Source organism: Carcharhinus amblyrhynchos, chromosome 17, assembly GCF_965287045.1.
Source record: "Carcharhinus amblyrhynchos chromosome 17, sCarAmb.v2.hapA, whole genome shotgun sequence".
NCBI lineage: Eukaryota > Metazoa > Chordata > Chondrichthyes > Carcharhiniformes > Carcharhinidae > Carcharhinus > Carcharhinus amblyrhynchos.
The window spans coordinates 40,092,488-40,112,490 of record NC_137340.1 but is presented as its reverse complement, the minus strand read 5'-3'; the positions used below and the strand labels follow the sequence as shown (position 1 = coordinate 40,112,490).

Here is a 20,003-nt window from a genome sequence, read left to right as displayed (position 1 = left end):
ATTAATAAACCACCAGGACCAGATGAGATGAATCCAAGGATACTGGGGGAAGTAGGGATCGAAATTACACAGGTACTGGCCATAATTTTCCAATCATTCTTAGATGCAGCTATAGTACTACAGAACTGGAAAGTTGCAAATATTAAAACTTAAAAAGGGGTGCAAGGTTTAAGCTCATAAACCTCTCCTTTGGTAATCACTCACTAATAAGTATGATTGTCCGGCTAAGAAACCCCATGTTACTGGTGATCATGGGTCCTTGTGAGCTGATGAGCCTGACCAGAGAGCCGCATCTCCCACATTTGGCAAGTGTTTTTGGGAGATGGAATTGGTCCTTGGACTTTTGGCATTCCTTCCTCAGGGTCCATTTCCGGACCTCCTCTTGCTTTGGGCAGCTCAGTAGCTACAGGCCGGTCGGTTTAATATTGGTAATAGAAAAACTTCGAGAGACAATAATTTGGGACAAAATGAAAATTACTTGGACAAATGTGAATTAATGAGGGAAAACCAACAAATATATTTGTTACGGGAAAGTTATGTTTAACTGACTTACTTGAATTTTTTGATGAGGTAACAGAGAGGGTTGATAAGAGTGACATAATTGTTGTGGTGCCCACGGACTTCTAAAGGACATAGACTACTACATAACTGGCTTGTCAGCAATTTAAAGGCCGTAGAATAAAAGGGACAGTGGCAATGTGAGCATGAAGTTGGCTTAATGACAGGAAGCAGAGTGTAGTGATGGATGGTTGTTTTTTCTGATGTGAGGATGATATGTAGTGAGGAATACTGCTTTTTTTTAATCTATATTAATGATATAAACTTTGATGTACAAGGCACAGTTTCACAATTTGTGAAGATACAAAACTGAAAAGGCCTATGAACTCTGAGGATAATGATAAACTTAAGATGACTTTGGCAGGCTGTGGAATGAACGGACACGTGGCAGCTGAAATTTAGTGCCGGGAAGTGTGAAATGATTGATTTTGGTAGAAAGAATGAGGAGAGGCAAAGAATAAAAATATAAAAAGAAACGTAGGAACAGAATGACTTGGGTATTTATGTGAATAAATCATTGAAAGTGACTGGGCAGGTTGGGAAAGTGGTTAATTAAACATTGGGGATCTTATGCTTTATAAATAAGAGCACAAAGTACAAAAGCAAGGAAGCTTTGGTGAAAATCTTACAAAAAAATGGTAGTTCAACCCTAACTGGAATATTGTATTCGGTCCTGGCAAGGATTTGAAGGGTTAAAAAGGGTTCAGAGAAGGTTTATAGAATGGTTCGAAGGGTGACAAACATAAGCTACATAAATAGATTGGAGAAGCTAGCGGTGTTCTCCTTGGAGAAGAGAAGATTAAGAGGAGATTTAATTGAGATTTTCAAAATCATGAGGATTAGGTTGAATATGGGGAAACTGTTCCCTTTGGCAGAAGGGGCGAGAACCAGGGGATACTGATTTGAGATGATTGGCAGAAGAAAAATGGTCATGACCTACTTTGTTTATGCAGAGTGTGTTTAGGATCTGGAATCTCTGCCTGAGGGTAATATGGAAGCAGATTCAATCAAGATCTTCAAAAAAGAATTAGATAATTACCTGAAGTGAAAGAAGGTTGCAGGAAAAGGCTGGGGACTAAACAAGTTACTCTTCCTAAAAGCTAGCATGGACATCACAGACCAAATTGCCTCATTCTGAGCTGTATTGATACAAGGAATCTCTGAACAGGAGGGAGGGTGAACAGGAGGTCCCTAATCAGATGAATAGAGAGCTCTGAAGGAGTTGTAACATTGAAGCAGATTACAGAGATTGGGTGGGGGTGGCAATTTCATGACACAGTCATTATTACTGTAGGTTGTGTAAACAAGTTTCTGCCTGCAATTAGTTCTTACTAACTGGGTTTTCAGAGTCAAATGCCAGATGCTTTTCAACAGAGAATAAATTATACGAAAGAGTTCCCTCAGGCAAATCTCGCACACGTAGCAGCAAGCTGAAGATGAAAATTAAGGATAATGTCACATGCCTGTAGAGTACAGTACATGACCTGAGAGGACCTGGAGAAGGAGAAAAGGATGAAAACATGAAAGTAGGTTATTGTTTGAGAAGAATTGTGTTAAGCACGCACAAAAATCTGAGGAATTAAACACAGAAAACGCTGGAAATACTCTGCAGGTCAAGCAGCATTTGTGAAGAGAGAAACAGTTAACATTTCACTGAATGCCTTCATCGGAACCAAGGAAGGGTAGAAATGTTATAGATTTTAAGCAAGCGAAAGAGGGGCTCATTGGGAAAAAACAAAAATAAGAACTTATTGGAAAGAAAAAAAAGGGAAGCTTTGAGATAAATGGAAGACAGGAGAGATGAAAGAGAAGACTTGGTGATGCATGGATGAAGAGAGTGGTAATGGGACAAGTAAGGAAAGAAATGATGTGGCCAGAGGAGATGTGAATGGCAGAATGATGCATGCAAATTTTAAAAGATTAAACAAGAGAAAAAAACCTCCAAGGTAAAGGAAACAGCATGGGGCAAAGGTTAAGCCTAAAATTGTTAAACTCAGTGTTGCACCAGAGGATGCAAAGTCAAATAATCAAAAGGTGAGGCACTTTCCTTGAGCTTCATTGGAATGGTGTAGGAGGCTAAGGAGAGAGATCAATATGAGTGCACGGTGCAAAATTAAAATCGCAAGTGACTGGACACACTTGCAGATTGAATGGAGGTTTCCTGCAAAAGTGGTCACCCATTCTGCATTAAAAGGAGACTGCATTGCAAGCAGTAAGTACAGCACACTAAATTTAAAAATGCACACATAAATCCCACTTCACCTAGAAGGAATGGGAAGGTTTATGGCCTCGAATTGTAAAGAGAGAGGAGGTAAAAGGACAAGTGTTGCATACCCTGCATTTGTGAGGCAGGGGCTGTGGGAAGGGGAGGAGTTGGTAGGGGTGATTGATCAGTGGGCCATAGTGCTGTGGAGGGAAGAATCCCTTTGAAATGCTGAAATGGAAGAGACAGGAATTGCGTTTGTTGGAGGCATTATGTGGGGAGATGACACAACCTGAGGAGCCGGAACTTAATTCTTTCAAAAGACAATGATGATAACTAATCAATTGCTTTGGAAAATGCACCACCCAAGTCTGAACCTTAATTTGTACTGACTTAGACCAGCAGTGTTTGGGTCACTGCAGCCGACTTCAACATCATTGTCATGGGGAAGCTCTTCAAATGTTTTTGCTCCTGAGGAGTCCAGGTAGAAGAGTGTAGGTATGCACACATGTGAACAGTTGAGCCTCATTTTAATTCCTTGCAAGCAAATAGGTTTTGAGTGAGTTAAAGTTTTTTCTCAACTGTGACATCCTCTGTGATCAAATGGCCTGTTGAATCACGTACAGATTGGCCCAATAGATGTGCCATTGGAAGGTATCCTGCATGATGCAATCATGTGCGTCAGAACCATTGAACAGGGAGAGGCAAAATACTAAATTAACTCCTGTGGTTTGTTGAGCAAATCTAAATGTTGTCCCATTGTTTAAGAAGGGGAACAGAGACTTCTCCGGGAATTATAGACCGGTGAGTCTTACTTCTGTTGTGGGCAAGGTTTTAGAAAAAATTATTAGGGATAGGATTTATAGTTATTTGGAGAGTAATGAATTGATTGGAGATAGTCAGCATGGTTTTGTAGCGGGTAGGTCATGCCTTACTAACCTTATTGAGTTTTTTGAGAAAGTGACCAAAGAGGTGGATGGGGGTAAGGCAGTTGACGTGGTATATATGGATTTTAGTAAGGCGTTTGATAAGGTTCACCATGGTAGGCTTCTGCAGAAAATGCAGATGTATGGGATTGAGGGTAATCTAGGAAATTGGATCAGGAATTGGCTAGCAGATAGGAGACAGAGGGTGGTGGTTGATGGTAAATATTCATCATGGAGTTCAGTTACGAGTGGTGTGCCTCAGGGATCTGTTTTGGGGCCACTGCTGTTTGTAATTTTTATTAATGATCTGGATGAGGGTATAGTTGGGTGGATTAGTAAATTTGCTGATGACACCAAAGTCGGAGGTGTGGTAGATTGTGAGGAAGGGTGTCATAGTTTGCAGGGAGACTTAGACAGGTTGCAGAGCTGGGCCGAGAGGTGGCGGATGGAGTTTAATGCAGAGAAGTGTGAGATAATTCACTTTGGTAGGAATAACAGATGTGTTGAGTATAGGGCTAACGGGAGGACTCTGAATAGTGTGGATGAACAGAGGGATCTAGGTGTATGTGTACATAGATCCCTGAAAGTAGGGAATCAAGTAGATAAGGTTGTTAAGAAGGCATACGGTGTCTTGGCGTTTATTGGTAGGGGGATTGAATTTAGGAGTCGCAGCGTCATGTTGCAACTGTACACAACTCTGGTGCGGCCGCACTTGGAGTACTGTGTGCATTTCTGGTCCCCACATTACAGGAAGGATGTGGAGGCTTTGGAGAGGGTGCAGAGGAGGTTTACCAGGATGTTGCCTGGTATGGAGGGGAGGTCCTATGAGGAGAGACTGAGGGATTTGGGGTTGTTTTCGCTGGAAAGAAGGCGGCTAAGAGGGGATCTTATTGAAACATATAAGATGATTAGAGGTTTAGATAGGGTGGATAGTGATAGCCTTTTTCCTCAGATGGAGAAAGCTAGCACGAGGGGACATGGCTTTAAATTAAGGGGAGGTAGTTATAGAACGGATGTCAGGGGTAGGTTCTTTACCCAGAGGGTGGTGAGGGATTGGAATGCCCTGCCAGCTGCAGTTGTAAATGCGCCTAGTTTGGGGGCATTTAAGAGATCCGTGGATAGGTTTATGGATGAAAAGGGATTGGTTTAGGTTAGAGGGTCATTGTTTTTTAACTGGTCGGCGCAACATCATGGGCCGAAGGGCCTGTTCTGCGCTGTAATGTTCTATGTTCTATGTATCTATTAAGCGTTATTGTGGAACTTCACCGCCACAACAAGGACATCCATGATTCAAGGAAAAGACACAACAGCACCTCCTTACCCCAATAAATATAATAAATTAATTAATAAATCTTATTTGTACAATAAATGAAACCTTGCCAAAGCACCCACATCCCGAGAACTAAAAAATCGGAAATGTAACTTGTGCCAAATCAGAAGGAAGGAAACAAAATGTAAGCTAAATTAAATGATATCAATGCAGAAATGTACTATGGTCAGGAAGAATAAATAGTATGAAACATTTGTGGGATAGAACTGCATCAGCAAGGGCTGGGACATAATCCACTGAAAGTAAGACTGCAGGCCATTCACATGAACAGTCTGTGACAGATCTTGTTCTGCATTGTGGTTTTAATAAATTGTTTCACGATTGCACTCATAGCTTTCAAGTTATTGCGGTTTTTTTCATCCCTACTCCCCTCAAGCCACTACAAAAGCAAAATATTTCTTGGCATGAAGGATTGCAGAACCTTCAATCGAAAAGTTTGGTGTACTGTGCCTTTGGCTGTAATGTAATTCTGTTGCATTTTTGTGTACAATTTGGACTTTGGCATGAATTCATTTCACTTTTAGCATTAAGCATATTGTGTTTTTTTTGTCTTTCAGTATGGATTATTGTGAAAATGCTGGAATTAGTTTAAGATTTACTATGAATAAATGGGAATGAGAAGAAAGAACTGTTTATTGCCGGAGTTGTTTTTGGATAAGTTTGCGTATATGAAGGAACCTATTTGACTGGATCGGCAGCTACTCCTCCAGACCTGCCAGTTCTCTTGCTCCATCTTACCTCTAGACCATTTTTGCAGAGGCAATATTTTCTAGTCGGCCTCCAGATCCCTGCAGGCAGGGGCAGATCAGTTTAGCTGCCTGGAGGTGGCCAGGTACATTTCCAGAGGGGACCAATGCTCCAAGACAGGTATAGAGAGCCTTTCTACCTGTCTATGCAGGAACAGGCATGGGCTGCTGTTATAGGAGTCTGATTCAGTCCCCTATGCTCTTCCCCAACAACAGTGATGACCTGGCTGCACCAGCCATTTTTAATTTAGATTTGAGAAAGTTGGAGGGAAGGCTCCAACTTGTAGTGCCCTCTCTCTTACATGCATTGCAGCCTGCTGCTCCTGTCAAAGCTAAAAGAGCTGATGTAGAGTTGCCGACATTGGCCTGGGGTGGGCACAGTAAATAGTCTCACAACACCAGGCTAAAGTCCACCAGGTTTATTTAGTAGCATGAGCTTCCAGAGCGCTGCTCCTTCGTTAGGTAAGTGGCACTTACCTGATGAAGGAACAGCGTTCCGAAAGCTCGTGCTACCAAATAAACTTGGACTTTAACCTGGTGTTGTGAGACTACTTACTGTGCCTAAAATACTTGATTGGCTATTCAGCTTCAAGAGCCTGGACACTGCCTTTAGTTGCACACAGAGCCTGAAAAATCACAATGATTATTCCCCCCTTCCAATTTTATTTTTATATGCCTTTTTGTGTTTAACTTTTCTCATGCTCTTTGGTCTTTCAATAGCTGGGTGTGAAAATTGCCAAAGCTGTCAGTTGCCGTGATTTTGCAAAAGTCAAACAAGAGGCTGAAGCTTCTCAGCAGGCCCAAAAGAAGAAGCAACTTGCTTGGGGGTGAGTCATTCTTTACCAATTAACTTCAAACACTTGCTGTTAAACTTGAAAAGTCATCAACATAATAAGAATGTTTTTTTGTGTGATTAGTTGCTTTTAAGTATAATTTTCAACCGGCTAGGTTTGGATTAATGGGGTGGGACAGATTTTTTTTTAAGGAGAAAATGGTAGCTGCTTCTGTTCATAATCCTATTGCACACAAGATCAAATTAACAACTTTAGGTTTTACAAGAGGATGTGCATTTTTTATATGGGCATTAAACAGCAGACAAGAAAGTCCTGGGTTTAGCTTCCAGCAGACTTCATGTTTACTTACCACTTTTTTAATTTAGACAAAATGAATGACACACTTTAGGATGGCGGGAGGGGGAGTGCAGAGAGAGAGAAAAAAAGAACAGAAATTGGCAGTGCTTGCCATATTTTTACAAATACTATTATTGAGTACTTCTACCTATCAGTTATCAGGGACTGAAATCAATACTGCTTCATGCTGTTGTCTGGTAATGACCTGATAAACAGTTGCTTTTGTTTTTTTCCTCTGTGTCTCTATAGAAATCTACCTGACATTTTCATAGAATCCCTACAGTGCAGAAGGAGGCCATTCGGCCCTTTGAGTCTGCACTGACTACAGTCACACCCAGGCCCTATTCCCATAACCCCACATATTTACTCTGTTAATTCCCCTGATACTAAGGTCAATCTAGCATGGCCAATCAACCTAACTCGCACATATTTGGAGTGTGGGAGGAAGCTGGAGCACCAGGAGGAAACCCACGCAGACACGGGGAAAATGTGCAAACTCCACGCAGACAGTGACCTGAGGACTGAATGGAACCCAGGTCCCTGGCGCTCTGAGGCAGCAGTGCTAACTACTACAATTGTGCCCTGTGAGGATTAGTTAGATTTGTAGAATTCACTGAAATGGAATCTTTTACAGAATGGGTTTTGGAATCAGCAGTCGACTTTGGTTGTCATTCAATCACCATTCAAGCGCAAGATAAAGGGGGCAGAAAGTTTATTTAGACGAATTTTTAGCTGTGAAGTGTCTTGTACAATTAAGCCTAAGTTCAGAGTATCGCCTGGAAAATCAATAAGTGATTTTGACACCTGTCTGGATAGCTAACTGTAATGTCTGGCTGCATTCAGCATTTATTAAAGTTGCTGTGATTGGTCAGAGATTATGTCAGTAGTTGGATGTGCTGATCTGTTAAAGGAATCAAATAAAACTTGAATCATCTGACTGGCTGAAGTATTGGATTTTTCAAGTAATTTTCCAAACAAAATGCATTTTTGGTGAAATAGTCATGGTCTTGAATATGAATTGTGGAAGCGCAAGAAACTGGGTCAGTTTAGTAAAAATAGAAGGTTATAGTAAAAGTGAGAAAATAGACACTAGGGAAGAAGTAAGACAAGATAGTCTAGATAATAGAAAAGAAAGGCAGAATTAAAAAATAGGAAGATAAGATAGAAATAATGAATGAACTTGGGCGACACAGTTAGCACTGCTGCCTCACAGCATCAGCGACCCGGGTTCAATTCTGGCTTTGGGTCACTATCTATGTGGCGTTTGCGCCTTCTCCCTGTGCCTGAGTGGGTTTCCTCCAGGTGCTCCAATTTCCTCCCGCAGTCCAAAGATGTGCAGGTTAGGTGGATTGCCTATGTCAAATTGCCACTTAGTGTCTCAAAATCTGTAGGCTAGGGGGATTAGTGGGGTAAATATATGGTGTTACGGGGGTGGGGTGAGGATTGGCCTGGATATGATGTTTTGTTGAAGAAGCAGTGAAACTCGATGGGCCGAATGGCATCTTTCTGCACTGTCAAGATTCTACCCTAACTGCTGAGTGTCTATAGCCAGTGAGAAGCTGAGCTATAGAGAAAAAGTTCCAGATCAATCTGGATCTCTGTTCCCTCAGCTGATCTCAACGGTGAAATTGAACTAGACTGTCAGCCTCAACATTTCTGTTTAAGAGGAGGTAAATCAACCAGGGTTCCTGACCCTGATCATTATCCAAAGAGCCCCGCTGAAGCTGTACTTGTGTTTACAGTGGCTGTGATCATGGTCAAGCATGGTTGTGATTCACCTTGTCATCTAGTAGCGTGCTGGAACTTGCTGCCTAGGTTTTTCTATGAATAATGGACACCTGGATGTGATACTACCTGTTGAATTGTATTTCAACAGCATATCAGTTGCTTAAGTGCTGAAGGAAATTTGTGTGAAAAATCAAAAGAAAGCATGTGTTTCCTCATTTTAGATGATTCTGGGGTTTGACAGTGTGATGTGAAATATTAATCCAGCTGCTCAAAAGATACAGATTTTCTGATAATACCAGTAAGGGTAAGGAAGTGAGAATGCAAAGTGCAGGGGCGCTAGCCATAGTCTTCTATAATCTTCAGACTCAGTGGAGGTACAGAGGATTGGAGAATTCCAAATGTTAAGCCCTTGTGCGAAAAGCAATTACAGGCCAGTCAATTTGATATCAGGGGTGGGCAAGCTTCTAGAAACAATTATATGGGGTAGAATTAATAGTCACGTAGAAATAAACCGTGTGTTGATTAGGAAGAGCCAGTGTGGATTTCTAAAGGGGAAATCTTGTTTAACTGACTTGATAGAGTTTTTTGAGGAGGTAATAGTCAGCGTTGATGAGGATAATGCTATTGATGTGGTATACATGAGCTTTCTGAAGGCATTTGATAAAGTACCATGCAACAGACTTGTGAAACAAGTTAACGCATAGAATAAAAGGAAGAGTAGCAATGTGGATACAAAATTAGCTGAATAATAGGAAGCAGAGAGTAATGGGTAATGGATATTTTTCAAGCTGGAGGAAGGTTTGTCGTGGTGTTCTCTGGGGTCAGTATTGAGACACTTGCTTTTCCTGATATGTATTAATGATCTAAATCTTGACGTGTAGGGGACTATTTCAAATTTTATGGTTGGCACAAAATTTGTAAGTATTGTAAACTGATGAGGACAGTGTAGAACTTCAAAAGAACATAAATAAGTTGATGGAGTGGACAGATAGGTGGCAGATGAAGTTTAATGTGGAGAAGTATGAAACAGTGCATGTTGGGAGGAAGAACATGGACAGACAATACAAAATAAGGGTTAAAAGTCTTAAGGGGGATCAGGAGCAGTGAGACCTGGGTTTATATGTGCGTAGATCATTGAAGGAGACAGGACAGGTAGAGAGAGCAGTTAATAAAGCATCTAATATTCTGGGCTTTATTAATAGGGGAATAGAGTACCAGATCAAGGACGTTATGCTAAACTTATACAAGACACTAATTGGTGTATTGTGTACAGTCCTGAGGGCCACACTTTAGGAAGGATGTGAACCATGAGAATGCAGAAGAGATTTACAAGAATGATACCATGTATGAGAAACTTCAGTTATGAGGTAGTTTGGAGATATTGGGACTGTTCTCTTTTGTAGAAAAGAAAGAAGGCGAGGAGTTTTCATACAGATGTTGAAAATTGAATGGGCTGGACGGAGTAGGTAGGAAGAAATGTTCCCACTTGTAAAATAATTGAGAATAAGAGGGCACAGATTTAAAGCGATTTGCAAAAGCAAATGTGATGTGAGAAAAAACTTGTTCACGCAACGCGTAGTTTGGGTCTGGAATGCACTCCTGAAAGTGAAGAGAAGGCAGGTTCAATTGAGGCATTCAAGAGGGCATTGGATGATCATTTGAATAGAAACAATTTACAGGATATTTGGAAAAGGAGGAGAATGGCACTAAGTCATGATGTCTATTTGGAGAGCCAGTGCAGATACGATGGGCCAAATGACTTCCTTCTGCACAATAACGATTCTGTGATTCTCATCTTTGCTTTTGATGGCTTTATTCCCAGTAAAACCTTGCTTGTTCCACACCATCCCTCGTCCTTCCTCTCCCCTCCCTCAAATCCAAGGTGCAGAGTCATGAACATATCTGATGCACAACTGGTTTAGACATTCATCGCCGGATCTACCTAGACATAAGAAGCATTATCGGCTCTGCTGTTTTCTATCAAAATGTCTCATTGTTCCAGGATCATCCCAAAATGCATGATAAACAAAGCCCCTCTCACTATCAGCCTCCAATGACAAGTGCAAAAAGTTCATAAACTTCTTTGCCATGAAAATTGATACATCTGCTCAGTAGTCTCTGCCTTTTCCTTTCTTCTCCAAACTGGCCAGAAGTTATGCCATGACTTTGACTTGAGCTGCATTTTTCTTTACTTTCTCTTCTACTTCCTCATACCCCTTCTCAGAGCTCATCTTGAGACACGTAAGAACCAATCCCGGCTCTCATCCCTTGCCACTAAATTATTGATGACCCAACTTCCCTCTCCCACATGTTAGCTCCCTCCCCAAGATAGAAATGATATGAAATCAGAAGCTGTGCTTGTGGTCATACAAGATGCAAAGATTGCAAAGTAATGTGTATGGCATCACCCAAGAATAGGATATTAAGCTATAATTTGCTGGAGTAGATCATCAGACAGCTATAAAGATAAATTATATTTATTCTTGCATGTTTAAGTTTTAAATTTTTTGCATAGGTTGCTGCTGAAAGGATGACGTAGGTCTGGCCCAGCATTGAAAGCAGGACACCTGAGTGAACAAGGCTAGCAATTGCACCTCTCCTTAACTTGGCTGAAAGATTGTAAAATTAATAGTTCAAAGACTGAGGAGAAAGTATAAATTAGTGTGGATGAACTCGATGTCAAATCAAGCAGAGCAGAAGAATTAAAGAGAGGGAAGAAAGATTGAATTAAGCGAAAGAGAAAATAAAACAAAGAATAAGGTTTAAAAAAAACTATCTTACATTTATAAAATTGCCAACAATTAAACTCTCGACACATAACAGTTAACTTTCAGTGCTAGAGACATTATTTGGGAGTAATTAACACTAATCGCATTGTTAAGGGAAGGTACTTAGACAGGAATGGACAAGACTGAACTTCCTATGGTGAGTTTAATTCACATCTGCTGCAGAAATAACCACAACTTCAGTCTGTTCCAATGGTAAACCTGACATCGAGATGCAATTTTCATGGAGCTAACAGCTGAACGGTCCAATTCAGCCCACAACCTTTGAGTGTTGAAGTTTAACCATGCCTGTGCTCTTAGAATCCTGCAGTGCAGAAGGAGGACATTTGGCCCATCGAGACTGCACAAACCACAATCCCACCCAGGCCCTATCCCCATAACCCCATGCATTTACCCTATCTAAACCCCCTGATACTAGGATGCAATTTAGCATGGCCAATCCACCTAACCCACACATCTTTGGACTGTGGGAGGAAACTGGAGCAGCCGGAGGAAACCCACACAGATACAAGGAGAATGTGCAAGTTCCACACAGTCACCCAAGCCGGAATTGAGCCCAGGACCCTGGCACTGTGAGTCAGCAGCGCTAACCACTGCACCATTGTGCCATCCTTCATGCCTGAAATTACTGTACTATCTTTACATAAATAACAGCAACACTATTAGCCTAACAATTATTTTAAGAGGAAAATCTGAATTATTGTCAAATATGATAGTGTGCAGTATATGGTACGACTTGTTTCAGAAGTGAATTAATGAAGGTTATTTCAGTGATTCCATGTTATGTTAATGAGAACTAATGAGATTTATCGCTTGCTTTTGTTTTAACAAATTGCAGAGAGACCCTTAAGGTGTTTGCCTCACACCTCACTTGTCATAAATTTAAATCACCATGGAGGCTAATGTTATAATTTGTTTAATAACATATTATGAACTGTGTTAGCTGTCAGCCAGGCTGTTAGCTGTTCAACATGCCGGAATATTACCTATGAGTCCCGTTGGCAGCGAAAGGGTGAGAGAAAAGCAGTATTCCTGGGTAAATTTTTATTTGTGCTTGCACTGAGTTGTCGAATGAAGGTGCCTCCCATTGTGACCCTTTGTTTCCACCCAATCTCTGCAGCGAACTTGTATCATGAAACAGTTTCAAGGTGAGAAACACATGCCACATGCCAGAAGAGCGTGTTAAAAATGAAGTAGGCAACTTAAAAAATGGTTCTTTTCAGAACTTGGTGCTACTTACTGCATGTGAACTTGAAACAAAAATCACTGAAATATAACGGCACATGAAAATCAAAATGAGATATATACTACGAGCATAGCATCATCCCTGTACATTAACACCATTGAAGGTCATTCCTGTGTATAGTAACTCTTTATATCATTCACCTTCCTGTTCCTGTCCCTGTTGAAATCTTTCCAGTCAGTGACCTCTTGAAAAAACAACTGACCCATCATCCACAATGGAAGCATTTTCTTCCCACTTACATTATTCCCCTGATGTACACACAAAGTCAAGGAAATATTAGAGCTTTGGTGCTGGGAAAAACATTGAAATTTGACATGCCAGTAGTTTATTTCCCAGCTGTGCACATTATGGGTGTGGATTCAATGGGGGCAGTGCACTGACATCATAAATCAAATGGCAGACACTGCAGAAAGATCAGTGACTAGACCAGTTCCAGTGGGAACAACGACCAGAAATCATAATCTGCTGTGTCTTCAGAATTCTTTCAGAAAAACGTGTTGATAATCATAAGGTGCCGCAACTGGATAGAACGGTTTGCAAAACACGTCTACCCTCCCATTCTCCTGTCAGAATACTTGTCAGCATTCAGAAGGAACCATCTCCTCCACAATACCTTGGTGCACTTCTCTATCATCCCAACACCTCCCATAGCATCTTCTTATGTAAGTGCAGGAGGGATAACACCTGCCCTTTAGCCTTCTCTCTCTTCATTGTCCAAAGTTCCAAACACTCCTCCCAACTGAAGCAGCAATTTGCTTGTACTTCTTCCAATTTAGCCTATGTATTCGCAATTCGGTCTCCTCTACGTCGGGGACACCAAATGCAAACTGGGTGACCGCTTCACGAAACACCTCATCTCAGTCCACAAGCATGACCCTGACCTTCAGATCATTTGCCATTTTAATTTGCCAGCTTACTATCAATTTTTTTTGTCCTTTGTGTGCTGCAATGTTTGAATGAAGCCCAATGCTACCTGAAGGAACAGCACCTCTTCTTCTGATTAGGGACTCCAGACTCGTCACTGAGTTTAACAGCTTCAGACCATAAACTCTGTCCTCCATTTTTGTATATTTTCCCCCTCATACCAGTTTATATCTTATTACCATGTTTTACTTTCAGACAGCGCTGACCTTTATTCTGCTTTTAACACCTACTCTGGACTAAGGCTTTACTTCTTTACTGCTACTATTACCATCCCTTTGCCTTTTGTTCCATGATGTCTTTGTTGTTTAATCTCCCCACCCTCTAAACTACCGTAACCTTCCCTTTTGTTCCATCTGATCTTTCCCCTCTTTTTACAATATTGAACCCATCACGTTTCTACCTAAAGTCTTATTGGACTCAAAACATTAACTCTGTTTCTCTCCCCACAGATGCTGCCAGACCTACTGAGTTTTTCCAGCACGTTCTGTTTTTGTTTTGATAAAACATTTGGCCTGCTCATAGTATTTCTCGTCTGCAAACTATTATTCATTGATGGTTAGGTGGTGCAACACACTGGAATACACAACTTGCCTATGGTTGGTGAACATACAAATGTTCAAACACAAATTAGGAATAGGAGTAGGCCATTTGGCCCTTCAAGCCTGCGCTACCATTTGATAAAATCATGGCAGATCTGATTTTGGCCTTAGCTCTATTTTCCTGTATACCCCCTACACCCCTCAACTATTTTGTCCATGAAGAATCTATCAAACTTAGCCTTTAAAATATTCATTGACCAGCCTTCACTGCTCTTCCACAGACCAATAAACCTCTCATATCCAATGGAAGACCCCTTATTTTTAAACTGTGTCACCTAGTTCCAGTCTCTCACACAAAGGGAAGCATTCACTCTGTCAATTTCCCTCAGAATCTGACATAGAACACTACAGCACAAACAGGCCCTTCAGCCCACAAGTTGCGCCGATCATATCCCTACCTACCAGGCCTACCTATAACCCTCAGTCCCATTAAATCCAATGTACTCATTCAGAAAGACCCCAACGAGTTCGCCTCCACCACCACTGACGGCAGCCAATTCCACTCACCACCCTCTGAGTGAAAAACTTACCCCTGACATCTCCTCTGTACTTACTCCCAGCACCTTAAACCTGTGTCTCTTGTAGCAACCATTTCAGCCCTGGGAAATAGCCTCCGAGAATCCACCCTATCTATACGTCTCAACATCTTATAAACCTCTATCAGGTCACCTCTCATTCTTCGTCTCTCCAGGGAGAAAAGACCTAGCTCCCTCAACCTATTCTCATAAGGCATGCCACCCAATCCAGGCAACATCCTTGTAAATCTCCTCTACACCCTTTCAGTAGCTTCCACATCCTTCTTGTAGTGAGGCGACCAGAACTGTGCACAGTACTCCAAGTGGGGTCTGACAAGGGTCTTATAAAGCTTCAGCATTATCTCCCGACTCTAAAACTCAATCCCTCGATTAATGAAGGCTAGCACACCGTATGCCTTCTTGACCACATCCTCCACCTGCGAGGCCATTTTAAGAGTCCTATGGACGCGGACCCCAAGGTCCTCCTGATCCTCTACACTGCTAAGAGTCCTACCCTTCATATTATACTCCTTTTAATATACATGTTTTACTAAGAGCACCTCTCATTCTTCTAAACTCTAATAGATACATCTTTTTCTCATTAAATAATTCCCTTATCACAAGAATCAATTGAGTGAACCTTCTCTGAAAGGCTGCTAATGCTATTAAATCCTTTTTCAATTAAGGAGACCAAAACTGTACACAGTACTCCAGATGTGGTCTCACTAACACACAACACTCTGTGGCAAAATTTCCCTACTTTTCTATCGCATTCCTTTTTCAATAAATGACAACATTCGATTTGTCTCCCTAATCACTTGCTGTATCTGCATACTAACTTCCTGTTATTCATGGACCAGGACACCCAAATCCTTTGTACCACCAAGTTTTACGATCTTTCTTTACTTAAATAATATATTGCTTTTTTGTTCTTCCTGCCAAAGTGGATGGATTCACATTTTACTCCATCTGGATTTTTTCCCCGACTTGCCCAACTTATCTAAATCCTTTGTCCTCATGTCCTCCTCACACTTTACTTTCCTACCTATCTTTATGTAAATACTTAAGGATCCAGCACCGATCCTTACGGTACTCCAGTGGTTACAACTTGTCAACCCAAACATGACTCATATATTCTCACTCTCTGCTTCCTATTAACTAACCTATCCTCTGTCCATGATAATGTTTTACTTTGTGTACCGTGTGCTCTTACTTTGCAAAGTAACCCTTGATTCAGCACCTTATCAAACACCTTTTAGAAATCCAAGCACACTAAATCTACAGATTCCCATTTATCCACATTACACTTCCTCAAAGAACTCAAATAAACCAGTCAAACATGATTTCTCTTCCACAAAGTCATGTTGATTCTGCCTAATTACAATAAGATTTTTCTGAGTGCCCTGCTATATAACCTCCTTAATGGATTTAACATTTTCCCTATGATAGATGTTAAGGTAGCTGACCTGCAGTTTCTTGCTTTCTGTCCCCTTTCATGAATAAAGGAATTACATTTGCTATTTACCATAAGGAATAGGAGGAAAAGTAGGCCATTTGTCCCATCAAATCTACTCTGCCACCCAATGAGATCTGATGTAGTAATCCTCAACTCCACTTTCCCGCCTTATCCCCATAATACTTGAATCCTGAACTGGTTAAAAATCTGTCTATCTCAGCCTTGATGTGGAGATGCCGGTGTTGGACTGGGGTAAAAGCACAAAGAGCTCTCACAACACCAGCTTAAAGTTTAAGTTTAAGTTTGAGACTTCTTTTTATCTCAACCTTGAACATACTTAACCACCCAGCCTCTACAGTGGTCTGCAGTAAAGAATTCCATAGATTCACTATTCTCTGAGAATAAATTCCTACTCATTGTCCTAAATGGTTAATCTCTTACTCTGAGATTATGCCTTCTGGTCCTAGACTATCCCACAATGGGAAACAACCTCTCAGCATCTACCATGTCAAGCATCCTGAGAATCCTGTAGATCTCAGTTAATCCTGTCTCATTGCACTAGGTCTAGGCTAGCTTGCTCCCTGATTGGTTGTAGAACATGCTGCTCTAAGAAATTGTCCCAAAAACACTCTCATGAACTGCCTTTGCCTTTCTGATTTCTCTCATCTCTTTCTAATTAAAATCACCCATGATAATTGCAGTACCTTACTTTGCCCCTGCCATTATTTCTTCCTGTATACTATGTCCTATACTGTTGTTATTGTTGGGGGCCTTCAAACCACTCCCAAAATTAACTTCTTCCCTTTGCTGTTTCTTACATCTCCGCAAACTGATTCTTCATCTTAATCTTTAGAACTGAGGTTACCTCTCACTGTTGTACTAATGGGTCATAACTTCCAAGTTCCAGGCACTGTTCTGAGGGTGTTCAGCACAAAGATGTAGTGGCACAACCCTCCCAGAGGTTTCCAGGGAAGATTTACATGACAGTTGCCTGAGAAGGTCTGACTTCTCTTGTGCAATTGCCCTGCACTGGGAAGCATCCAGAAATGAGATTTAAATAAAAGACTTCAGGACTATGTTTAATCAGTCGTTACCCAGAAGCAGTTATAAGAATGAAAACCATTTCTAGCTTCTGGGTAGCTATGGTACAGATCCACACCGACACCACCATGGGAGTTACCCTGACCACCACCGCCCCCCACCCCCTTCTCCCCAAAGACCTGACCTGACCTGATCCCCTAAATCCTCCTCACTTACCTTATCAAAGATGTTAAACCTGGCTGGACCTTTAAATTTACCTGGCTCATGGCAGCTAGTCGTATAAAAACAAAGGCATGGCCGACTTACTTTTGAATTTGTAGCCCCCAGTGCTAGGCCCCAAGAACGCATTGCACTTTCCAGAACTTGCTTGGCCTGAGTCGGAAGGTGAAGCAAGATCAGATCTCCTGGATTTCAAGATAAGAGCTTTTGAGTGGGGTGACAATCTGACTCAATTGTCATTCCATTGGAAGAAACGGCCCAGTGTTATTCTTAATTCACTACAATCCCTCCCCTTTTCTGAGCTTCCTGTCCTTTCAAAACATCAAGTACTCTTGAGTATTCAGATCTCAATATTGATCAGTTTGCAGCCACTACTCTGTCATGGCTTATCAAGTCAACATATTTATTTCTATTTGTGCTGACAACTCAGCTGTTGTGTTATGAGTACCACAGGCATTCCAATCCAAAGCCTTTAGTTCTACCTTTTTACTATATTGCAAACTCTGGCCTTATCCGCTGTCACATTTTTTTTGATGTGGAGATGTTGGTGTTGGATTGGGGTAAGCACAGTAAGAAGTCTCACAACACCAGGTTAAAGTCCAACAGGTTTAATTGGTAGCACAAGCTTTTGGAGTGTCACTGCTTCTTCAGGTGAGTGAAGAGCTGTGTTCACCAACAGGGCATACATAGACACAAACTCAATTTACAAGATAATGGTTGGAATGCAAGTCTTTACAGGTAATCAAGTCTTAAAGGTACAGACAATGTGAGTGGAGAGAGAATTAAACACAGATTAAAGAGGTGTGTATTGTCTCCAGTCAGGACAGCTAGTGAGATTTTGCAAGCCCAGGCAAGTCATGGGGGTTACAGATAGTGTGACATGAACCCAAGATCCTGATTGAAGCTGTCCTCGTGTGCGGAACTTAGCTGTCAGTTTCTGCTCAGCGATTCTGCGTTGTCATGTATTGTGAAGGCTGCCTTGGGAACACCTACCTGGAGATCAGAGGTTGAATGCCCGTGACTGCTGAAGTGAAGAACACTCCTGCCTGCTGATTGTCAAGCGATATTCATTCATCCATTGTCATAGCATTTACATGGTCACCCCAATGTACCATGCCTCGGGACATCCTTTCCTGCATTTCAGGTTGCAAGAGTATGTACAGTGTACCTGGTGGATGGTGTTCTCATGTGAGATGATGGCATCCGTGTCGATGATCTGGCACGTCAATCACTTTTTTTGTACACTTTGTCCCTTCCTGCTGCACTCTGATTGTTATTCCCTTATTGTGCCTTGTTGTATTGCTTTGCCCTTTTCCTTCAATTTACCACAACTCCCCTCATGTGATCCCTCATTCACCCCCACCCTCAAACTGTTTAATTTAAAGTTGCTATTTGTTAATTGTGATTTCTGTCTCATGCCTTCCAATTCTGAGCTGGTATTGCTTTGGTAAGCGAAGATTGTAAACATGTACATGGTGGGCAGAAGAGGAGGGAACAAAATAATTCCTCAGTCAATCTCATGTGTTTTCATGTCTGCTGTTTTCCTGTAGCTCAGTGGGGGACTTGGGATGGTTTGACTATTTCCTCAATTGTGGACGGTGTGAAGTGTGGGGAAAAATTCTATTTTAAAAATTATTTCTATAAATCAATCCACTATGAGCCAAAATCAGCAAATCACTCAATGCATATAAAAATATAAAATAAAAATTTCACATTTTATCTTTTCTTCATTCAATCCAGATTTGAAGCTAAGAGAAGATGGGAGACAAAAAGCAACATGGGCTATATGTGATGTCTTGACACCATATGAAAATGAAGTGGGCATTGAGATGTGTTGAAAGTAGGATTCTCTGCTGAATCACTTGACCTGTACTTGCACTCTCAATCCAATCTCAAGGGAATCATCTGGAAGCACTTTACAAGAACATAACAATGCCTGTGCCCTACTGCTTTCATAACAGCACATTAACTGGTTGTGAGTGATTTAGCCTTCAGTGTCTAAAATATGAACACAGTCAAGGAGATTGGAAGAAAATTTTTACGCACAATAAATAACTTTTAACAAGCCCCTGGCATAACTTCTGGTGGAACAGTTTAGTAATATGTGCAACAAAGTAGTAATTTCTTCTGTCATTCACAAGCTGAAACTCTTGAGAGTGCTCTATTTACAACTGGAAGAATGTAAATTTAAGTCCTAAGACTTGCTGTCAGTCGGAATCCCTTAGCTTTGTGAGGTGAGCTTTTTTTAATCCTGAAAATGCTGGAAGATTGCAGAAGTCTGATAGCGAGTGTGGAGAGCAAAAAGAGCTGATATTTCAAGTCTAGATGACCCAACAGAGGGTCATCCTGACCCAAAACGTTAGCTGCGTTTTCTCCACAGATGCTGTCAGACCTGCTGAGATTTTCCAGCATTTTCTGTTTGTGTTTCAGATTCCAGCATCTGCAGTATTTTGTTTTTATTTATCTAACCCTGCATTGCCAAGTCATCAACATTGCAGCTGAAAGAAGAAAGGGAAAACACTCTCATCCAATTTCCCTCCCTGCCTTTAAGTCACTGAAGAGTTCAAGCCACTCAGTGTCACTGTGCACTAGAACG

At 41.3% G+C, this 20,003-nt stretch overlaps 1 protein-coding gene across 1 annotated transcript in view; it reads left to right on the top strand.

Moving 5' to 3' along the window:
* The window catches only part of fam204a (family with sequence similarity 204 member A), a 94,443-nt gene extending 74,969 nt beyond the window's left edge, over positions 1 to 19,474 (top strand). Inside the window, exons 8-9 of the mRNA XM_080205849.1 lie at positions 6,484 to 6,590; positions 19,148 to 19,474. Coding sequence (XP_080061975.1) covers positions 6,484 to 6,590; positions 19,148 to 19,199 — 159 coding nt within the window. The 3' untranslated portion in view covers positions 19,200 to 19,474. The remainder of the gene's footprint in view (positions 1 to 6,483; positions 6,591 to 19,147) is intronic.
* Positions 19,475 to 20,003: the final 529 nt, after the last annotated feature.